The 25,233-nt window shown below is 34.4% G+C and overlaps 1 protein-coding gene across 2 annotated transcripts in view; it reads left to right on the forward strand.

Moving 5' to 3' along the window:
• Positions 1-1,778: 1,778 nt before the first annotated feature.
• Positions 1,779-25,233, forward strand: part of LOC125682925 (twitchin-like) — a 93,197-nt gene continuing 69,742 nt past the window's right edge. Inside the window, exons 1-10 of one of the 2 annotated variants that reach the window (XM_056141067.1) lie at positions 1,779-1,923; positions 6,697-7,025; positions 11,114-11,126; positions 13,569-13,717; positions 13,928-14,083; positions 14,328-14,639; positions 14,905-14,917; positions 16,332-16,542; positions 22,529-22,619; positions 24,740-24,954. In XM_056141067.1, coding sequence (XP_055997042.1) covers positions 6,713-7,025; positions 11,114-11,126; positions 13,569-13,717; positions 13,928-14,083; positions 14,328-14,639; positions 14,905-14,917; positions 16,332-16,542; positions 22,529-22,619; positions 24,740-24,954 — 1,473 coding nt within the window. In that variant the 5' untranslated portion in view covers positions 1,779-1,923; positions 6,697-6,712. Of the gene's footprint in view, positions 1,924-6,696; positions 7,026-11,113; positions 11,127-13,568; positions 13,718-13,927; positions 14,084-14,327; positions 14,640-14,904; positions 14,918-16,331; positions 16,543-22,528; positions 22,620-24,066; positions 24,100-24,739; positions 24,955-25,233 lie in introns of those variants that run through there. The other variant, XM_056141066.1, reaches the window with a different exon arrangement.

The following is a 25,233-nucleotide window of genomic DNA, read 5'->3' on the forward strand; positions in this document are numbered from 1 at the left end:
TTACCGTTTGGACAGGATCAACTTTACAAAGCTTCATAAAGCTCTTTTGTATAAGGTGCGGCGCCAACCGTCGTATTTGAATATTTTTCATTTATTAAAAAATGTAATTGAGCCGTTTAGGGTATATAGCATGTATGGGGTACAGGGGTTGTGAAGTCCCTGTCCTACTGTATGCTGGGAGAACGGTGTCAAAACCTTTAAATATTAATAGATTTTACTCCCGCTCATTTCACATTTTAACTGTGTTCATTGTCAGTAAGGACATACGTGACCTTTCGAACATTTTCTCTAAAACATTTTCTTTCTCCTCGATACGAAGAGTTCTTGTATGATTTCGGAAATAGGTTTGAATTTTATATTGTAGTAATATTAACAATTTGTATATTAGTCTGGGCAACTCAGTAGGTAGCGCACCTAACTTGTGACTTAAGGGTTCAGGGTTCGATACCCGATTGTTCCAAAGCTTTTTCTCTCTTTCTCTACTATGTAGTAATTTATACATTAGAGCTTAATTTACAACAACCAGGAACTATCAAAATATGTTAACTCTAAAACAGACAGGGTAATATACCCCAAGAGTTTTGTAGAAACGAGATAGAATGCAAGTGAATTGTACGTGAAATGTCACTAAAAATCATGTTATTGAGAAACGTTGAGCATGCCATTAAGAGGAAGGAGACATCTAACGAAGTTTCAAAATCTTAGTTAGGAATATAAATATTTGTCTGGGCCAAAACTCTGTATAAAGAAGAAGCATTAAAAGAATCTGCTTGGCGTGATATTTCTATGTCCCATCAGTTTGTAATGGGGGATATTAGGAATTTATACTTGACAGAAAACTCGTTTCTTTTCCAAATATATGTATATTTAGTCTGATGCCCTCTCAATCTAATTACACTAATTCATTCATACATACATACATAAGAACAAATTATACAGAAGCTAAGCATCAGTTTTGTAGCAAAGATATGCATTTTGTAATCAAACTGGTTATTCTATGAATAAAGTGCAAACATTTTTAGCTCTGCCTTTCAAAGTCCTCCTTATAGTATATGTTTCCAGTTCAAAGCAACACTATAATCATATTCTTATCAATTCAACAACAGAGACTCTTCTGGTTGTATGCCAATGTCCGACAGATCACCAATTTGCCAATGTTTATACAGACAATTAGGGAAGAATGGTTTCCATATAATTGTTCTATGCTTTTCCTAGCATTAAATATGTTTACAAGACAACCTTCGGTACGCCATAGTGGTGAGGACATGACATGTGAAACGGACCTCCAATCAAAAATATTGAAGAATCTGACCTAACTGCAAAAACTTTCGTGCAATTCGTCAAGATTTTCCTTGTAGCAAGGTACGGGTTCCCCTACAAATGTTATCAGCATCATTCAGGGTGTGCAAATGAAGAAGCAAGAATGATGCAAATTCGATTCGTGTTTGTTGAGGCGCGAAGAAGTGTTAATACCCAAAATATTATTTCTGAAAACCACCGTCACGAGTTGTTGCGCAAAATAGTCACAGACAAGAGCTGATACATAAAAAAAATTATACACGTGCTTCAAGCGAAATGCAAGCTACTCTCGTTGATGTTTTCAACCTACATTCTAGATAATATCAATGTATTGCCGGTTACTCATTACGCAAACCGTGCTTTTGGTTAGACCCAACCCTCACGCGTGCCGTGATTAGAAGTGACACTCGGTCTGATTGGCTGATACAAATATGGGAACCGTTGCTGGTGATATTAGATTTCTTCGCGAAAAAATGGGATTTTTTGCATACTTGTAATATCTACTTCCACTCTGAAAGCCTCATGGCTGCCGTCTGAGATTACGACTATCGGTGGTTCTTTAGTTCTCTCTTTTACTCGGGTTTCTTTTTCAGTCTATGGAATAATTTCAGTAGTTATAAATTGGTAAGTTAATGATTAAGTTTTCTTTAAGTGAGAAAAAGTATGACATGTCACTTTCCTATAGTTTATGTATATATATTAATTAGTGAATGCAGCACTATCCAATCACTAGTGTCCAGGTACCTTATACGTGAGAACAGGAAACAACAGGTATCGTCTGCTTCTTTGGTTCATTTTCTGAGCGGAAGCGTAAGATAAACACAACAATCAGGTAAATCCTCGCTGCTTCTTAAACGAAGTGCTTTTACTCATTCTGCATGTGTTCTTGATAACAAAACGAAAACTCCTTTTCAATTCCAGATTTGACATTTGTTTCATTGCCATGGAAATGTGTTCACTTATATTTTACATTTTGAAACATTAGATAAGGTTGAATATTATGCTGCTGGATCTTGCACTTGCTTAATTTTCATATAAAATGAATTTTGTGCATCTTTTAAAAAAAAAAATGCCTTTAGAGTTTATTATTTATACTAAATGGTGAGAACTTGCACCCCTATTTTTTTTTTTTTTTGTTATCAAAATAACTTTTCTCCTGTAGTGGCACTTACAGACGAAGAGTTTTGGGTTTTATGTTAGACATCGATATGGAATGCACAAAAACAATAATGTTTATCTTGATCCGTAATATTCTTCTATCTAAAGTCTGCGAAAGCTGGTCTACAGACAGGCGCACCAGAATTTCCTCTGATAGGTGCAATCTCGTACTGTGTTGACTGTTGATATGTTCATTTACTGTCCTCCGATGAACTTAGGATACAGTAATTGATATTTGTGAAGTCATCTGCTATACTATTCTGTACGTAGTTTCTTTTGGATTACCTGACATTGCGTATTTATATAATTCATAACTCCACAATAAAAAGTCGCAACACTGATTAAACGAGCATGCTCTTCACTAGGAGTATAATATCGATTTTAGATTAATTTATTTTGATCTTTGTCGAATGTGGATCTTGGTGTGAACTTTGTTACTAGCGAATTTGAACCAGGTTCGTTCAATGTACAAACTACTGCGAAAATCAAGCCGACATCTGACAGTGGTATTTCCTGACATAATTTGTCACATCTTATGATGCATTAACTGATCATTTTTCTGTGAATTTGCCAAAGTAGAGATAAACACAGGTTGTCGACCTATCATAATTAATAAAAAAAAACCTCATTATCAAATCAGGAACATTTTGTCGTAGAGTCAGATGATTTGTGCGTAGAATCGGCTGGATTCCAGCTTCTTTAACCATGGTTCCATAATATACATGAACTTTGAAGCACATTCATAAACCAGATTACCAGAAGGAAAGTTCAGAAACCGTATTATACACCCAGCAGAGTTTGACTGGCCTTCACCATTTTGTGTATTCTCAATAATAGTTATCTGGACATCTCATCTTCCTGACTGACAGAAATGTACACATATGTACCGTACCCTACACCGCCGTGATGTCGGTTAACCGAGTTAGTGTATACGTCTCTCTCTCTCTCTCTCTCTCTCTCTCTCTCTCTCTCTCTCTCTCTAGTTTTATGAGACTGACCATAGTATCCTAACTAATCACTTGATACATTCAGAGTTGTCTAGAATATTTAATTGAATTTGGGCCAAAATTTACAACAAATTCCGATAGCCCTGCCCATGGTAGTATTAATTTGTATCAGACAGGGGGTCGTTTCTTCAATCTATTAGTTTTTACTTGATTTTTGTTTATTTATCTGTCTGCTGCAATCTTCGTCGGGTTCATGAGTAGTGTTTTACTTGAGTGCAAATCTCCAGTGATTTCCATCATTTTGTCAGAACCGAGAAACTGTGTATTGTTGGGTTGGGTTGTTTGTGTTTGAAATCTAGCTCGCGTTCTTTTTGCAAAACAAAATTCTTTACAAGTTTTGAAGATGAAATGCTCAAAAAGTAAATCTCTCTCCCAATATATGTCTTCTCTCTCTCTCTCGTCATATCCAATGTCAGGGTTGTTGTTTCCTTGAAACATAACAAAAACAGCAAAGTTTGCTTGGCAAATATCTGTTGTTAATTAGAGCCGGCAATGACTGATGTCTCTCTAGGATACCATTGAACACCTTCGCCTTGTTTCCCCATCAGCTTGGTACCAGCCAGGTATTGCAGTTTTTGCTGACAGGGAAAATTTCCTTCATGTACTCTGGAGAACCTAAATGAATTCTTAAGACTCATGTCTTTGGACACTTTGCCAAATGGCGATGGTTATTAATTTTCAGTCTTTTTCGTCCGATTAGCATGTTCTTTGATCATAAAGAAATTTGAATGAAATGTTTATGGTTTCTGCTACACTACGAAAGAGAATGTATCTTATCTATATCGAGGAGTTTTACGTTCTAATAGTCTAAAAATTCTATAGTAGAAGCATCAAACGTTGGATGTGCATCTAGACGTTCACTGCTGTGCAGTTTTCTCTAGACGTTCACTGCTGTGCAGTTTTCAGAAGGTTTGTTGCTGGAGATGGTTAAAAATACAACTGTACAGCAATGTCATCTATAATTCGGTGTAAAAAAGGGGGCAATTATACTTTTTCCCTCATAATCATTAAATTCTCTGTTGTACCGTCTACCAAATTTTACTTTGCACGAAGCAAGGGGAACAGTGACAGATTTCTGCATATGCTTGGCAGACGACCAAAGCGTGTGCCATCAATCTCCCGATCCATTTTCCTTAGCGTTGCATAATCGAAAATTCAGCGGTGTGCAATACAAGCAACTTCCCTGCTTTCAGAATGCACATAATTCCAACTCATACATTTGGATATTAAGTATATATATAATTTACTTAGGATATACAAGTTAATTAATTTTTTTTTTGGTATCGTCACTGTTGCTAGGTTACGGCTTTTAGTCTCATAAGCCTTTCTTTTCTATATTTCCTCAAGTTCAGAGAATATTTTATCTAGCGTTCAAATATCTAACATTTTAGAAAAAAAAATCCGACTGTAAATCATACCTATATTATGAAAATGCAACTTTTACAGGTAGTGATAATGCTATTTATTTGGGCTGCCTCGCCATCTTTGTAAAAACTGCAATAAATACTGCCTTTAGTGTATTATCTGCATGCAATTTTTGCATACATATATACAAATTAAAGAAAATTAGCTGAAAACAAACATTATAAGGTAGGCGGTATCTAATTTGCAGCGAGGGATCAATTATTTATCAGATTGTTGCAGGCAACCCAAAACACACACTCCCCATCGATAAAACAACACTAATTTACATTTTTGGCAATTTAATATTGTAGATGTTTATGCTAGCGCTGATTGGAAACGAGTGCATGTTAGATTGAGATCGCCCGTTTATGTTCTCGAGGTCTTCCCACTAACATCTGCACGGCTCAGAAAATTACGGATTTTGCAGAGTCAAACCCACTTACATCGTTTAATCGCATGCCTACTCTTAAGTTTTCGAAGACAGTTCTGGTATTTGATTGAGTTTTGTCAGAGCCATCACTTCGCTCGTGTACATGCCCTTTGTTTGCTGTACACACAAAAATCTGTATACTACCATATTGCTATCCTAAAACCCGTCCATCGTTAATGGGACGTCATTGCTACTCATCAATTACTACTGCATTGCGTCGTTTCCTGTTGAACAACATATACCAGATTTACTTTGTATCAGTGGCAACCAGGTTTACGAGAGAAGTTAAACCTGCTTATCTGTCAATTTGTCAGCATTTAACACAAAATACGCGAAAAACAAATCTTTCATCACTATTCGACCCACCATGCTCGAATCTTTGTTTTCATGAAGTACTGTAGTCAACCCAGTCATGCTTTTGATAGGCTAAACACGTATATAATACTGATCTATTTGAAATTTACGAATTTGTTTAGACTATACAGTAGAAATGAACACACATCTATTTTCTCCTTCTCACTAAGACAGACACGTAGCATTGTTTTTTCAAAGAGGTGGTTTGGGGGGTGGGGGTGGGGTCCGGAGAAGATGACTTCGCATTGGTCTAAAATTCTTGACAAACCAAAAAACAATTATGATTTGAAAAACGTAACATGTTATTTTGCACAAGCTTCAGAATTTTAAATTTTAAGTCGTAGGGTGGAGGTGGGCGGGGTGACGAACAACAAATAAACCTGAAAATATTTTTGCCCCAACTTCGAATTCTTAAATCTTAGGGGAGCGGAGAAGGGGAGGAGCGCTCGTCTTTCACTCCGCTAGCCTACATGGGTTCACTTTTTACATTCTTACCATTCATTATATTACTACTATAAAAAGGGGCAGTTACCTAATATATCTTTCTTTGCATGGGAAAAATGAATGTTGTCAAATTTAAGTGGTGATGAGGGCACCCCCTTCGGTTCTACGTGGCTGTAAGAAACGACAATGTGATATCCTTTCAACCTCTTAGCATACTTATTTGAATAAACTGTGTAGCTTATTAGAATACCTCTGTAAATTGCTCATTGTCGGATAACCCAGGGGGAGGGGGGGGGGGTGCAAAGTTCCTCGCAGTATGTTCAACATGTTTTCTAAAACAGCTGTTCTTTGACAATCAGGCCGTTAATTAATGTAAACGATTTTCCGATTTTCACGACATCAGAGTATGTGAACTTTCTAGGACTTTATCCCAACTTTTGTCAGTGGTTCCTTAACTAAAAATAAGGCCTAAATCAACTGTCACCAGAGCGATGGAGTTCTGTATACAACAAAACAGCCTTCTTTCAGAATCTCTTATTGAACATAGCTATTTCATGTTTTTATACGAAATGTGTTTTCAATATTTTCCTTTGCTTTTAGATAAAAGTGGGCAACAATGGGGGTTGGTGACGACATTGCACCACGCTTCACCCAGAAACCAGTTCTTAAACAGGAGGATAATGGCGCTAAGCTGGTATTCCAGTGCACGCTGGAGGCGTCCCCTAAACCGGACATACAGTGGTTCCAAGGGACGACGCCCATCTCACAGTCCAACCGCATCAGGATGCGCGTGGAACCCGCCGGGGGCAACAAATACAATGTTATGATGGATATTTTAGGTGTCACCGCCGCGGACGCAGGGACGTACAAGGTCGTGGCCAAAAACAAGTTAGGAGAAGTCTCGGCATCTATCAACCTTAACTTCAGTGGTAAGGACATTATTTTACGGGAAAGGAAGGGTGTAGTATCCAGGTTTGCATATACCACGCACAAAGAACTATATTCAGTCCAACATTAAGAAAAAAATGATTTTAAAAACAGCCTACCTTTTAATAACCTTACTGTAATATAATGACATATATATATATATATATATATATATATATATATATATATATATATATATATATATATATATATATTCTGTTTGTTTTTTACGATATGTTGACAAAGAATTTCCCCCAAATCATATAGAATTTGGATATAGAAGATATATCCAGTTCTTGATAGACCACCACATGCGTACAGGAAAGTCTGTGAAGAGGGATGGTATTTGTCAAATCATTTAGTTGTGGTATATGACCCCCCCCCCCCCTCTTTTTCCCATTCTCCATTTGGAATATTGGTCATGAAAGTCTAAAAGTTTCATTGATTGATAATCAGATCTACATGTCATTACTCAGTATCTAAACAACAACCGGGATTACACTAGAAATTCATATAGATAGAATAATAGATCCCTTTTAATATTTACCAAATTGTACATTACATCAAACATATAATTATATGATTATAAACATGCAAGGAAATAATTCTCTCTCTCTCTCTCTCTCTCTCTCTCTCTCTCTCTCTCTCTCTCATTGTGTTGATAAGTTTGAATTTGTAGGTATATAGTGCCGACTTTAAATAAAATATTCTCTCTCTTTCAGCTAGTCGGCTTGTATATTATGCGATCAGTTCCCATGCATGCAACTGCGGTCTAATTATTTTGATATCAATTAAAGTCAATAAAAACCAACATAATATGCCCCCAAAAAACCACAGATATCCCATTAGGAAATTCAGTGCAACAAAGGCAGTTGTATAAAGTTATTGACGTCAGACCCACACATTCTTGATGCACATTTTGCCAACACCAGAAGATTAAACTTTTTACCTCTGTATCGTGCTCGTGATATAATATCAAACAAAATGCTTGGTGAATATTAGCTGCAGTAATTTGCCACATTCCTGAATTTGTTTTCATTAAAAGGGTATTCTATGAAGCCAGTGAGAATACATATTGTATTACTATTAGCCTAGATAGCCTGCCCTAGACTAGAGATAGACTAAAGTATTTTTTAATACCCATGTTCTAGCCGTTTTGTCGTTTCTCCTTCTTCTTCTTCTCCAATATAATTCATGCGAGTACAAGATCTATCCAACACTGCAACACGGACTAGTTTTGACAGCCGTAGCCGTAAATTTCAAGGCTGTTCAGAAAATTTCGTTTGTTACGACACTAGCTTCACTTCTCGTTGTAGCGGGAATTTTGATTAACAGTTACTTGTTATAAGATCATAAAAGATGAATTCTATTTAATAACTCTTGTGCATTGTGTAAGGAAAGCATGTTGAATTTATTTCTGGTAAGGATATGGCGGGTTTTTTCTCTCCATCTCTATGTAAACTGAATTAAAACTAGCTTTTGTGGATGATACAATGCATTTTCTTTTTACGATGTTTTAGGCCATATTCTAAATTTAGTTACGTAGCTAAATTTATATACTTAGGTATTTTAACTATTTAGGTATTTCATCTTTTGTTTTTATGCTCTCGGAATCGAATACTCGGGGTCATATAGTTTTTGGCCGATCCGTTTGTCTGTCTATGGCAAAAAACTGTAACTTTGGTCAATGATCATATCGTTTGCACCATAAGAGATATCTCTTTTATATTTTATATGTGTATTTCTTGTGGCAAGACCTTTCCATTGACACCAACATTTTTGACCTTGTGACCTTAACATTGACCTTTGACCTGATTCCACTTGGTTGTAATCCAGGGGCATCAGTGTCTTGTTTTTCAATGTGCACCACCTACCAAAGTACATGTACCTTATAATCATACATATTGGAGAGAAATGCATTTAATAGGTATAGTGTATGAATATTGCTTATAAAAATTTATGCCGCTCTATCTAAAAACCAACTAAATATGGACATCATGATATAAGTAAATTGACAATGCACATGATTCTCTGTAAAAATTATAACATGCAAGTGATTTTTCAACTTAATATAAAAAACCTATACAGTAAAATCTGTATAATCCGACATGCACTGGGAGACAATTTTTGTGTTGGAATATACAGTGTGTCAGAATAAACAGTGTAAAACAATGAAAATGAGAAATTGAATGAAAATTAGGGTTCGAATGTCCAGTGAAACAGATTGCATAGGCTTTTTATTAGGCAGTTTTCACTGTATTAAAAAAAAACCCAAAAAACAAGTTGAATTTCAACATACTAAATTGAAGGATTGTTTACTTTGAATTAGGCCAAAAATGTAAATTGTTTTGTTTCTGCTAACATCCAAGTAAAGATTAGGGTAGGTCAGTAGGAAATAAAGTATTCAAGTTTTTCTCAAACTTTATTTCAAGAGTACACAAGGATACATTTTGATCACAATCTCCATTTAAGTTGCATTTATATTAACATATAAACCGTGAGGGTCTCATTTTTCGCTATTAATGCAGCTTTTAAATATGCCATGCTATAGATTACAAAACAAGGTAATCATAGTAATGACAGGTGTCAGCTCCAAAATGATTTCTTGAACGGTATGTTAAAAACATTTTTAGTGTAAGGGGTATAATTTGGGATTGTCGGGCTATTAAAAACACAAATTTTTAATTTAAGCCTAAAAGGGGATGTAAAACAGTGGAAACACCGATTGATTTATTAATAATTAACAATTGGATCTATGGAATGCTGAATTATTACCCCATGCTTATATTGTTTTTATACCCTATAATACAAATAGATTCAAATTCATTCCATATTATACATGTATCTGATTTTTAAAAACAATCATACAAGTACATGCAATTAAGTTTTTTTTTAAAAATCCCTTGAGTCATATAATTTCAAAACCTTCGTGCAAATACCCTTGTATGTGAAATTGTCATCATATTTTCGCTTATAGTTATAATTGAACAAAGAGTATAGAGAAGTACGTATGTTCAGTATATATTACAAATATAAAATATTTAGATATTTGAAATGGTTCAAATTTTAAATAAATTTACTATTATATATATATATATATATATATATATATATATATATATATTTATTGATGCTGGCCTGAAATATATTGGAAATTTGACATTGCTTTCACATAATTTTTTGATATTAACATTTTATTCATTATTATCGATAAACAATGTCTGATAATTGGAAATTAGTAATGCACTCCAGTCCTGGCTGAAAAACTTAACATGAAATACTATATTTTTAAAGAAAATTTTAGAAAATAAGAAATTGCATCCTTTTTTTGTAGCATAATGAATAGTTTTGGAGTTTGGAACCAGTCGTTCGTTAAGTTTTATATATCAATTACATTATTCTATTCATGGTCAGAAAATTCTCTCTACATTATACATAGTGCTTTCTCTGTTAATTTTATTGTATCAATAGTGTCAGTGTATTAGTAGCTGAGCATTATGCATAGGAGCAATCACTATCAATTTCATTATTCATAAATCTACATATAAGTGTGCAACAATCTAATTTACATCCATTGATTCACCCCTTGCTCGCTAGACAAGGAGAATAATGGGGCGGATCAAAGGATCTGATCTTATTTACATTGACATAGGTTAAATAAAAAATTGTATCATTTATTTCACAATGAAGCAATTAGAAATACATGTACTCTGTAATATAAATACCAATTTCTTTTCTTTCTTTTTCTTTTTATCTTACATTGAATCCTTGGATTGTATATGAAGTTTTCTTCTCTTTTTTTTTCCGCTCCAACACATACATGTTGAAGATATACAGTTTAACTGTCCTGTATCCTAAGATGTGCCTGTCAGGCCTTGTAGCTTTTGATTTTAATAGCATACAGTTTAAAAGTCTTTTTAGAATAAATTGAGCATGGTTGAAACAGAAATTTAACATGTTTTCAGACAACTAGATGCAAGTTTTCAAAGCTAATTGAATTATGCAGAATTTCTTATTTTTGGGGGGTTTTCTTCTTTGATGTATATGTGCATTTCCAGCATTTATTTTCTCTTCTTTTTTTTTTTAACAGGTAGTCAAAAACAGTGAGTATAATATTAAAGAGTTTGGCATGTTTTTCTGTGTTGAAATTTGCTTCAAAGCGTAGTTTTAAAAGTTACAGAGCCTGCTACTTGTGTTGCAATATTCCATGTGTAATGAAGGATATTTCAACAGATTTGAATGTTGTTACAGAGGTAGCTGATTAATTTTTACAAATAATATACAGATCATTAGGAACCAGTTTCGGTAGACTGCTAGAGTTAACTATTTGCAATTTTTGCTCACATGGGTATTTTTGTGAGTTAGCTACCCGTGGCAATTTTTAAAAAAATGATCTTCAAATTCTGTGTGATGACCATCACATTTAATATGTTTTGAATTGATTTTGTGAATTTTGATAAATAATGACTAAAAGCAGCTTTTCATGGAGAGATTTCTTCATGATTTTGCTTTCTTTGTGAGATATATCTATATTTGAATGGACTTCAATATGCAGTTTTTGAAAAATCTATTGGTGAATCACTATATTGTTAAAACCATGGAGATATAGTGATCTATCTCACCACTGATTAAACCTATAAAATAAGGTCAACATACACAGGATACTTTGATATGTTAAACAGTACGTAGCATAACCAGTAAAATTCTAACAGTGGTTAATTCGAACAGTGGTTAATTCTTACAATGGTTAATTCTAACAGTGGTTAATTCTAACAGTGGTTAATTCTTACTGTGGTTAATTCTTACAGTGGTTAATTCTAACAGTGGTTAATTCTAACAGTGGTTAATTCTAACTGTGGTTAATTCGAACAGTGGTTAATTCTAACAGTGGTTAATTCTTACTGTGGTTAATTCTTACAGTGGTTAATTCTAACAGTGGTTAATTCTAACAGTGGTTAATTCTAACTGTGGTTAATTCGAACAGTGGTTAATTCTAACAGTGGTTAATTCTTACAGTGGTTAATTCTGACAGTGGTTAATTCTAACAGTGGTTAATTCTAACTGTGGTTAATTCTAACAGTGGTTAATTCTAACAGTGGTTACGATAGTTTGGTTAAACATTGATTTTACTGGTTGCTTTTACTGATGTTATAAATAAAGAAGTATTAACCTACGACTAATGACTGTCTGTTGTATTACATTTTTCCTTTCTCTTCTAAAAATGACTATAAATTACCAAAGCCTTTGATCTGGGAAGATTGTTGCTGACCATTCATAATGGAATGTAATCAGAACTCAATGCTGGCATTTCTTTCAAAGCATGCAAATTGCATGTATATATCAAAACATGTGCACATCTCATTATTTTTGGTGGATATCTAGTCAATGCTGGCTGCATTTGATTAATTTATGTACATTTTGGCATCCTTGATACACAGAGTCAGTGGTATGATTTACATGTTGTGAGTCACATCTCAGGTACTGATTTATTCAGTATAATATTGTAATTATGTCTCCACCTATTTGTCTGTAAATGGTTTTAAAAGCTCCTTCCAATACTCATGAAAGCAAAAAGACTTTACATTTTTATATGAATAATTTTTAGTAACAAACTTGGGATTCAACATTGTAATCGGTGGTATCAAAAGGAGTTTTGGTCTACCACTATGATCCAAGTATTTTACAAATCACAGTGCAAATAAAAAAAATGCAGGTGAAGAAAAAATTTCCAAATTTACAGAAATATATATAAAGGATGTTTGATTTTCCGTTCTTTTATATATACAATCACTCAAAAGTTTACGTCATCAGCTAATAATCTCGGCACTAGAGCTATATTGCTTTGGATGAGGAGATGACATGTAAGTTCCATCAATTTGTGTGCTGATTAGGATATTAGATCAAAAACATCCTCCACCTTCATTGCTTTGTATAAATAAGGAGACAAAAAAAGCACCAAGTTTCAAAGTATGTGTTTTGATAATTTTCTTCATATCAGAACCCCCACATTGGAAGTGAGAGCAGGATGGCCATGCTATACTTCGCATATTGTTTATAGTTCAAATCGTGATCTACTGAAATCAACACCTGCTGCATTTTGTTCTTGCAATAGTTTCCATATCATAACATCTGTGGATTATCGTTCAGAGTATTCCATTCATTTTGCCAACAGTGCCAAACCTGTTATTGCATAGTGATGGGTGGGATTATTTAATCTATTCTTGTAGGCTTGCATTTTTCTGCCACCTTCAATTTATTTTTGATTCCTGAAGTGACTGAAATAACAGGTTACAATCAATTGTGAAGTGCATCATTAGATTTGATAGTTTAGAGGGAAAGAGCTGTGTGGTTTTACTACTGTTAAGACATCAGCAAAAGGAATGCAAAGAATAGCAGACACATTACAACCAGAAAGTAAAATACTGTCTGTAAAATTGTGTTAACATAGTATTAAAAGTTTCAATGTTCTGTTTCAATGTTGTGATAGAGAGAATCGTAAACTTGCGTGAAACATGAGGTGAAACCTGTTTCTGCCTTGTTTTCAGACAAGATGGAATTGCTCCAAACTTTATACAGAAACCTGTCACCAAGCAAGCAGATAATGGTAAAAAACTATTGTTTGAGTGTCAACTCACAGCAGACCCCGCCCCCCAGATCACATGGTTCAGAGATGAGCAGCAGATTACACCCGGAGGTGAGTTTACAAGTTCTTTATTCACTGGCAAATTAGGAGTGAAGGCTGTAATGAGTATGACATACTTGTTTGCCGGTGAAAATTTTAAAACTGGGTAAAAGTGAACTACATGATATATGTGCTATCAACAAATGCAGAAAATCTTTCATGCAGTAGCATTAAATCCAAATTGTTTTTCCTGGAAGGTAATGGAAGATTTTTAATTTTTAGGTCGCATTAAGATTCGGACAGATCCACAGCCTAACAAGAAATACTTTCTGGTGTTAGAAATCAGTGATGTAACCGCTAAGGATGCTGGGAATTACAGAGTCACAGCCAAGAATGCACTGGGAGAGAGCAATGCTACCATCAGGCTCAACTTTGACAGTTAGCACTGTTATTCAAGTTCAGATGTGTACAACATAAAGATATAATTCAAGTTTAATTACATGTGGCAGATAAGATGCAGAGAGCTTTATAAAATGTAAAGCTTAGAAAAGTTAAATTTTATTACCAGCAAGGAATTTATCTGTAAATAAGCGGGGGGAAAATTGCTGTATTCATACACTTGCCACAACATCTTGACATTGAAATGTCAAAGATATATAAGTGTTTTCTGTTTTAATTTCAGGTGATGAGACAAAGAAACAACAAGGGCAACCACCAAAATTTATCACAAAACCAAGCATTCGACAGGACGGGGACAAAATCATATTTGATTGTAAACTGACGGCAGACCCCACCCCCACCATCACATGGTCCAAAGGAAATGAAGTTCTAAAGGATGGCGGACGTTACAAGATGAAACTGACCTCAGATAAGAGCAACCACTCAGTTTCTATGGAGATAGCAGGTGGAGGCATGCAAGATGGAGGAGAATATAAGGCTGTGGCTAAAAACAGCTTTGGAGAGTCCACGGCCACCATCACATTGAATTTTGAAGGTTAGTGGAGACATAAATTCTCTGTATTTTGTCAGGTCTAGGATTTTTGATTTAAAGATGTTAATTCTGGTGCTTCTGGTGGCAGAGGAGATTAGACCAGGCTATACAGGATAATGTTCCTTATGATTGAATAAGAGTATGTGTCAGTTATCATTAAAACTGGGTGTGAAATTGAATTATCAAAATCTCTACTCTTGGTATGCAATTAGGTATTGCATGCATGTATGTAATAAAAGTACATTATTGTATTATTATTTTTTTTCAGGAAAAAAGCCTCCGTAAGTATTGTGGGAATCTTAAATGGCAGACACTTACAGACACTAGGAGAGTAGTTGCATAAGTTTACATGTTCATCACGTCTCTATGGAAACTGTTGAATTTTTACGAGAATCTCTTTAGGCCACAAGGAGAAACATTACATTAAACATGAAGTAGGAGAGGAACACAGAAATGATTCCTCCATGTTTTTGGCAGACGTACAATAATGAATTGGTTCCCTTGTGAATGACACATGCGCTAACTGGAGAACAAATCGTTGAAAGCAGTGGACGTAATGTTGTACATAATATATTTACATGCTCTGCTCAAGTTTAGTAATGACTTAAAATCTCAGGTATTATGTGTGTATATAGTCAACAGGAAATCATTTTACTAAAGGTAATTTACTAGGCTATTGATACATGTATAAAGACTCTTAGAAATTCGTCAAAAATTGCAAGTAAATAATGATGCGAGATAAAACATTTTTTATAAAGAAAGAGGTGATCTCTTTTACATATTAAAATCAATTAATTTGAATTTTAAACTATAAAGTTAAATTATCAAAAAATATTGCAAAGAAAGGAAAGAAATCATTTGCTTGTTGGAAGTTGAACTTAGTTCAATTTCCTAAGTCATTGGGCAGAGCACATGTATATATTACAAGGGACTTGTGTAGGCCGCATCACACCTTTGCCTTTCTTTGATACATAACAGACTTAATAGAAAACATCCGCTGAAACATATAGTCCTATATTCAAAATTGGTTGTAATTATACAGAAAGATTTGTTTCGTTAAATGTAAACATCGTCATATGAAACAGAGAATGTATTATTTTCAATTCATTGTGTATTTATGAATAAGATAAACTTCAGCTTTCATTTTCATGAACGTTATAAAACGACCATCATAATTCTATCCTGCATGCTTAGTGCATTCTAAGCGGCACTATATGGACGGGTTTGTTGTTGATAGAGGGGTTGTCTAACCGGCACTATATGGACGGGTTCGTTGTTGATAGAGGGGTTGTCTATCCTGCACTATATGGACGGGTTCGTTGTTGATAGAGGGGTTGTCTATCCTGCATTATATGGACGGGTTCGTTGTTGATAGAGGGGTTGTCTATCCGGCACTATATGGATGAGTTTGTTGTTGATATAGGGGTTGAAGGTTAAGACAAACTCCATAACACACCCAAGGTTCTACATATAGTAAATATATGAATATACATCTTTATTGAACCAATGTTCACTGCGCAAATTTAATAAAAATAAATCTATGATAAATAATAATAAAAAACAGAGGAATTACTCTGATATACAGTGTGTATAATTAATTTTATTGCTTTAAATGTTTGAAAATTTTCACAGTGTGAAGTACATTCAGCACTTTGATTTTTAATTACATCGTCACATTGAAAACAACCATTGTAGGCAGGGCAAGGCACCACATTTCTTGACAAAGCCCACCATCAAGCAGGAGAGACTGCAGCTTTTGATGACCTGCAATCTAGAGGCTAAACCTGAACCGAAGCTCTCCTGGTTCCGAGACAACACCGAGATCACCAACGGAGGAAGATACACCCTCGCTCTGAAAAAGGACGCCTCAGCACCAGACCGATATGTCGCCACTCTTACTGTGAAGGTAAAATACAATAGAAATTTCTTGTAGACATACACTTACTATTTAGTAGTCACTAACTCAGTTCTATATATATGTAGATGATGTGTGTTGTGCACTTTTGTTAAGTTCAAGGTAAATGCGAGGTGGAAAAATTGTACTCGGACCAAAACAGATATTAAACTTAACCTGCCGTTACCCTATTTCTGTGGAAGATTCTGAACATATTTCGCATTCTTGCAGTTCGTTTGGCACTTTAAAGTGACCAGGTACCTGGGGGCTGTATCTCCCCATCTCGCTCTGCACAGCTGATAGAATAATAACTAACACAGGCTATCAGGCAGATCCATTTATTTTATGGTAAAAGCTATTTTACCATGGAGGGTCTCCTTAGATATATTTATTTAAACAAGTGATAAATGCATGTTTATTAATGTACTATGGTGTAGAAGAAACACAAGAGATATCTTTTGTAGGTGTTTGGTGCCAGTTTATTACATTTTAACAGATAAAAAAAAACAGCTAATAAATTTGAAGGAAGTTCAGTGTTTGTTTTGTGGTAAAATTCTTTAAAAGCTTTATTTCATTCTAAAGCATTGCTACTTCAATTCATGTAATAGGAATTTTTTCTCTTTAGATTATTCATTAATAAATGTATAAACAGAATCTTTTCTGGATCACATCGCTTCACACTTTGATGAAAATGTGTGTTCTATGGTTATAAACTCTTCATTACCTTGGAAACCAAGAAAGACCATTCAAATCTATACAATGATGCAATTACTTGGTTTGCTGGCAGTTATATTCACAAGTAATAATTAATGCTATACATCAGGAATTTTTGAGTGGTTTTCTGAGGATTTATAGGAGAATCTTTAGCACTCTCTCACCAGGAAAGTAATGAAGTCTGTCTATGAATTCTTCACTGTGTAGGCAATTCACAACAACAACAACGAAAAAATCCCCGAAAACAACAACACCATGCTCTTCCATGTCCCCGCTTTTTATGTTTAATTTTCAAAAAGGAATTTAACTGCACTTTTAATAATTAACTTTGATGTGAAACAACATGACATATGCATGAAATATTCCATGACGAAATTGTGAAGTTGTTAAGGTTCATTTTAAGACAGATGCACAGGTTTACAAGAAAAATGTTTCTGTTATCAATGGGCGGTTATCAATTAACATTTGTACTGAACTCCAAAGTATCAGACATCATTATGTGAGCATTAACTACTAAACCTTTGTTTGGAACTACTGCTGAGAAAGTGTCCCATTCAACCTATCCCTACACATTCTGCTGGCTTATGTACTGGAATTTAAGCATTAGTGTTTGTGAAAAGGAGCTTTTAGTGTTTGTAAAAGGATTTGTAAAAAGGAGCTTTTAGTGTTTGTAAAAGGATTGGGAAAGTACGCCAATGCCAACATTTATTAGCTCCACTCTAAAAAAACCTTGTGTATTCCATAAACTTTAAAACAAGTGATTCCTAAGTCAGTAAAATCGATGCTCAAGCACTTAGATGTTCCTCCTTAGATATATTTTATTATTCTTTGAGAAGGCTAGGACGCCCTATGCTTTTTTTCTACTTGTGTAGAACAATATAGACTAAGTACCTGGAGATTTAAGAGAGGTTTTGTCTCAAAATGATAAAAATGATCGCTTTTTTATGAAGGTTAATCAGATTTTGGATTAAAACTATGATAAGAAGTCAAGTGAGATTTTCATCTTTAATTGGAATTTTATGACTGGTTTTGATATTTAAATGTGTTGAGTTTGGGTGATCTCTATGGAGGAGGTTATCATGTCAGTATGAAGTTCACTCACCCTGTTTTTTATCAGGGAAAGGACTGAGCATTTGTAAAGGGATTGGAAAGAATTCCAATTTTTTTCTCTCGGTATTTTTTAATGAAGTATATAATCTTTTTTTTCCATGCTCTACTTCCTATACTAGATAGTTTGGAAAGAATCAAAAGATAAAAGAAAAGTACTAATGACATTTCTATTCAAACCTGGTATTTTCTTGCAACAAAAATGGTTAAAACACCTGTAAAAGATTTGTTGAATGGGTGATGCATTGAATGAATTTTTCTATTGAAGTTTCTTGTATATCCATTCAGCTGCACATTAATGCAGATTGGCAAGGTCAAAACAGTTGTAAAATGAAGGAATATCCTTCAGCTCAAAGATGTAGTAGGGGGTTGTTTATTGATTTTAGGCAGACATCTGTGTTCTGAGCAGTAGGAATCAGAGATGGCCAATAGAACTCTATGATCTTTTCTCTTGTGTGATCATCATGTAGATGAATATATTACCTCATAATAGATAAATATATCTACTAGTATCAGTTCTTAATAATTACCAAGTGGGGTTCTGATTGCCCTCAGGTGCAGAGAGGATAAACTCTGCAAGAGATGATGGTTTTTGCCTGTGTCTGCAACACAAACCACATCCCAAAACGACTTTGTCATTTTGATACTTTGCTGTGGCAAGTCTCCATGAAACTATCCGTCTGCTACAGCCTGAGTTGTGCTGCCTCAGCAGATGATTATAACAAAAGCCAAAACTGGTTGTGCTGGAGAAGTCGTAAAGATGTTTGTCTCGGGTTTTGCAGTGGAGAGTATCATGGTATCTAAACATTTAGTGAATTTCTGGCAGGGCTTGGCAACAAATTCTGTAGATGGCCTGGGCGTGTTATTTTTATCCATGATGTACGTCCTGTACATTTTGTTAGTATAAAGTTACTTTGTCTCATTTGGCTTTCTTTGTGTTTGATAGGCTCTTTGACAAATATAGTTCCTTTGCAATCTCTTGCTTCTTTTAAATGGAGGAATCTCTCAGCTTGTGGAATAGGAAGCCTATGTTAATGAGACATGCACTATCAAGGTCAAATGAACATAGATATTTTGTGTATAAAAAAAAATCAGGAAAAATCATTTTTTTAAAAAACAGTTTGGAAAACACTTTAAATTACTTGGAAAGACATTACCATTTTTTCCCCAAAGTATTCATAATTCATTTTACAGGGTTTTTAAAAAAATTAATTCTGGCATCATGTATGTTTTCGGGGTGGACGTTAATTCACACAGATGGCATAGGACTACATCAATTAAGTGTTTAATTCACACAGATAGCATAGGACTACATCAAGTGCTTAATGCAAATGAGAATTCATCTCAGATCAAAGGAACGTTTTAATGAAGTAGATTTAACAGTAATGGATAGCATCATGGAACTGAATCATACATACTCATCACAGATCAGGTATAACGAACATGTTCTTTAGTAAAGCAGGCATTTATCATTGAGATGTCTGGACACTGGTTCTTTAAATATTTTATTTTTACACATCTAATTAATTTTAATCATTATTACAGTTTATCGATGAAAAAGATGAACTTTGTAATAATGGTGGGAAGTAATGGAGAATATGCAGCTTACTTTTTGTCATGTATTTATCAGATCTAGCTGAATTAGGAAAAAGGTTATCGAAACAATAGGATTATCGCAAAGACATGTAGGTGCTTGCCAACCTTCAGGTCAGAGAAGAAGTAAATACACAGGCATTTATATAAACATAGCTTTGTGGTGAGATCATGTGTAATCTCCCACTCAGCCCTAATGATAATGAAAACACTCTTAATTAGTGATGTGTAGATGTTTAAAAGATGTAGGCTCCAGTATATCTGATTCATCATTTTGATACTGCCACAAGAATCTCTCGACAATTACGTTATATACAATGATATTATTACTGGTCAGGTGCTGCTTGTGGTATAACGCTGATGTATGTAGTACAATCATGAAAGATTGATTCAATTTTGAATGTATTCATTAATTTTGGGATATGTGCCATCTATTAACTTCTTTTACAAATTATAGGTTAATGTTTTATACATTAATGAAATCTGCAGCCATCAATCTTTATTCCATTACATAATATTTTCAAGTTAAATGCAATCTCGGTAGTGGAAACTCGAAAATTTATCTCTGATATAAAATAAATGAGGGGGAAGAATTTATGGATTAAAATCTGTAAAAACCCATTTATTACCTATGATCGGAATATCTGGTGTGGAGCTTTAGATTGTGTTTCTACATTATGTTACCATGGTGCAGTAAATTGCAGCGAAAATAGATGCTAGGATGTTACAGAACAAGCTCGTGTGAAGCGTTGGTAGACTAGCATATAAATAGTCAGACTTTTCTATTCTCGTCAATGGGAGAATTCTTGACTGATTTCCAAATGATAGACTCTTGTTTGTTAAAAATTTGTTTTCTATGATTTGTTTATTAAATGTCTTGAAGAAAACTGTTAGTTTGAATCCACTGGAAAGTTTTCCTGATGTAAGGCAGAGACGAAGAAAACACACTTCACTCTGTTGAGCAATCACATCCTTCAGACTGTCACTGGGGGCTTTTTGTTGTGACGTGGCTAGAGCTTGATGAGCTTCTGACTACATTCCTCTAGCATATCTATCAGCATTCTACACATTTCTTACTTCTTGTACTCCTGAACTAAGGTCCAGATAGATATGCCTTGTAAAATGTTAAAGCCATTGTGAATTATATTACCTACGCTGCTGAAGTAGCATGCGTATACATATAAAGACAATCATGTGTATAAAGTAAACTGTTAAAGCCATTATGAATTGTATTACCTAGACTTCTAAAGAAGCACGCATATATAAAGACAATCATGTGTATTAAGACAGGGAACATTTAGATGGGACATAACTCTTTTGAAAAATCAGTCATGCCAGTCACTTACATGTACATTTTGTTAAGCTGCAGATATTCAATTGTTTACATGTTTAATTATTTTACACTTAAAGCGAACCCTTCCCACCGATATGAGATAGTGAGTATTATCTCTGGAAGCAAATGCATATCTTTGTTGAAAGAAACCACCTGACATACATTTAATTTGTTATAGGCGTCAAGGCTTAAGATGTTTTCCTTGTTGAAGTCTTAAGGTATTTTCCATGTTGAAAACCTGGCATTGAAAGAGGAAGTTGAGTTTGAATTAAATGCTTTTTTGATTAAAAGAATGCACTTCTCATGTTCAAAATTGCAATAATTTTCAGTCTATCTCAAATGCCATTCAAATCTATAGAACATTATTTAGCTGTGTACAGTCAAACATGACAATATGAGAGAATTAAGTGCACAACTTGTGTGACATTAAAACAACTCTCTTCAATTACTTTCTTAATGATGAGAAAACAAGATGCAGAATATGAAAAAAATGATGTTTAAGTGTAAAGTGCATTTATTTGCTTTCCTTTTTGGAACTATTGGAACTACATGTATTTAACTACTAAAATTAGGGACAATTTGAATTAAAATATTTTGGCATCCCTCCCCCTTGCCTCCTACACACCTGTACTGTAAGATTGAGTTGAAGGTGGGCAGGCGAGTATTGTCCTCCTGGTGGTAAGTCATGAAGGGATTGACAAATCTACTTGTTGCTTAACTTGTAAAAGGACAGGTTATATGGCTGTCTGAGTAATGATGGGAAGAAGATATTGTGTCAAAGGTCAACTGTTAGTCTCTACGTCCAAGAGCTGTATGAGAGAAATATTTAGCGATGTAAGATAGTTTTAGAATTGTACTTGTTAGCAGGGCATGGTGTCATATATTGCCTTGCCCTTCTGTTAAACAACATTTTATTAACTTCATTGTAACATATAATACCATTTGATGGATTGCTATATCACAACATATTTTTATCTGAAATTGTTTTATATGTCATCATTATTTAGTGTTTTGAAGAATGAAATGAAATTTGAAGAGAGGAATTACTTGTAGCAATTTTATGCAGATACAATGTCTTGATGGATTATCAGTAGGGAAAAAGATGTGATTAGTGTAGAAATAAGGAGTTGTCGTTTTAAATTTTTGATACTATTTGTTTAGAATGTACTTATCTCCCTTTGTAGGACCAAAACGTGATTGGTTAGTTGTTTTTATACGTTATGTTTAGTATGTACTTCTCTCCCTTTGTAGGACCCAAAGGCAAATGATGGGGGTCAGTATAAAGCAACCGCTGTTAATGAACTGGGAGAATCCAACGCAACCATCACTCTCAACTTCCAAGGTAAATGTTCTCAAGGAGTAATAAATCTACGCAAACCGCATTCACAATCAAAGATTAGGTTTTGTCCAAGAGTTAGATTTTAGCAGTTGAAAAAATAGAAGTAAATTGTAGTGCATCATTTACTGCCTGTAGATAGACCTGTGTAGTTTTTCAGACATTATTTAGGGTGTGAAATATATATCTTTTTGCATTAACGATAAACATCTGACAAGTTCCTTCAAAAGTGTAGATTCTTAGGATCTTTGTAGTGGTTAAAGAAAGATATTAACCTAAATCATTCCCTAATTCATTTTATGATCCAAAAATATGTTAGGATTGATTTTATCTTACATTCACAAGCAGGTTGTTGTGTTTGTTTGAAGTTAAATCGATTGTATGGTTGGACAACATTATTGGGTTTTTGATGAAATATATTATAACCTAGATGTATGTAAACATAGGTAAACTGGAAACTCGGTGTACTTAAATTGAAATATTAAGTGTACTCTCAGTGTCAGAGTACTGAAGTTTATTGGAACATTTTCGTGTCAATACATCTTCATTTTGATGTTTATGCATGGTTGCGAGTACAGACAGCTGCTTAAAGATTTTGTAACATTTCTTGAAATCTTATCAGTGGATGACAAATGCAGGCATTTTCCCATAAACAAATGATACTCATGTCAAAACTTGGCTGGGAAATCCCGAGCTCTGTTTTGTGTTAAATTCAGGTGCCATATCAACATTTGCTGAATATTTTGTATCAACACCTACCCCACCCACCCTAAAAAAATGGGGAAGGGGGGGGGGGGGTCTTGATGCTAATAAAAGATGGCAGTTAGGAAGAAAGGGAGTTAGTTCTCATTTATCAGTGTAACAAATTTATTGTGTTCAAGAATTAACTGAACAGTGATAAAATGAGGGTAGAATGTTCATCGAATCACACAGAAAATGTACCAACACTTACAGAGGATCAGTGATTTGACACCATCGCACGCACATGTATTAACAGTAAGTGCTATTTAATGACCTCATGAAATAAACACATCACCATGAAATTGATATAACCCAGTGAAATAAATATAACCTCATGCAGTAAACACATCTTCATGAAATGAATATGACTTCATGAAATAAATATGACCTTTCCCTATGAAATAAACACATCTCCATGATATAAATACATCACTATGAAATACACATCTCCATGAAGTGAATATAATCACATAAAGATATAACTTTATCCTACAAGAGAGGAAGCAGCCTCTCTTTTGTTGAATTTTTATTTTAGTCCACATTACTGAAATATATGGAAGTATACCTGATGCTGAACTGTTGAATGTGAACTATGTAGATCATATGTATAAGAAATCGTACCATGTAGATCATTATGTATGAGAAATCATGTGTGTATATCTATATGTATTATTTATAAGCATGGTCTATAACCTCATGACTACACTTTCAGTTCGCCATGGCCTGGCAGTAGCGATGATTGTCGGTGAGATTTCCGTCGTAATCCTTTTTGTTGTCACTACACAAGTGTGACCACACCCCCTTTATGTGACCACACACTCTCTGCCCTAATCATTCATTATTCAGCTTCATTAATATTCATGTCAAGTATCGGAATATTTAATTCGTTATTTGATCCTGTTCCATGTTTTCTGAATAAGTCAGATGAGACGTCAGATTATTTTTCCCCAGATACATATTGTTCTGATCATGTGTTGTACTGCACTTGCCGTTGTGATATATAAGTCAGTAGTTAGTACAATAGATGTTGTACTTCTAAAATATGTATGTTGTAATGATACATGTATTTGTGTATGCCTACACTCACCTCATCTGGATTCCAGTTTTCTCTTCCAGTTTCCAATCCGTCACAGAGGATATTTCCAAATCTTCATACCGTTTTCAAACCATTCCACTTTTTTCCCCTCTGTAGATTTTGCACATAATTTTATGTTTATCACTGTAGAAATTCATCTTCATCTTCCTCACAAATGTTAATGATTAATAGTTAAACTATTGTCGTTAAATGTTATTTTAGATGTTTCAAAATGTAATTTTCTACAATTTTAGTAGATAATGATATCTTAGTGATGAAATAAATAATCATACATGTATATGTAACACAGGGTTGGACAAACCAAAGGGTACACCACCGACTTTTAAAGAAAAACCCAAAGTGACCCAGCAGGACAAGAACTTGATTGTTGAGTGCAACTGTAACGCTAGTCCCAGACCGACCTTGACCTGGTATAAGGAAAGTCAGGTCCTGACCCAAGGTCCTCGTTACAAGATGCGTTCCACTGATAAAGGAAATGACTACACCTTTTTTCTGGATGTTTTGGTAGGTGCAGAGAAGTGTAGAAGATTTTAAATCACAGAGTAATACCAATCAAAATTTTATGATTTTTTAGTAGTCTTAATGTCAACAGTTATGTAAGAATTGAGAAAGGGATAGAAAAAATAAAACAAAAAAATTCACCCACAAACGGATTTAAACTCTCAACACCGATGATCACTACAAAGTACTGTGGAAGTATTCATGGGGGTTCAATTTTTGTGGATTTCATGGGTACCCCTATCTCATGAATTTTGATTACAACGAAATACACAATTTTTATAT

This window comes from Ostrea edulis, chromosome 6, assembly GCF_947568905.1.
Source record: "Ostrea edulis chromosome 6, xbOstEdul1.1, whole genome shotgun sequence".
NCBI lineage: Eukaryota > Metazoa > Mollusca > Bivalvia > Ostreida > Ostreidae > Ostrea > Ostrea edulis.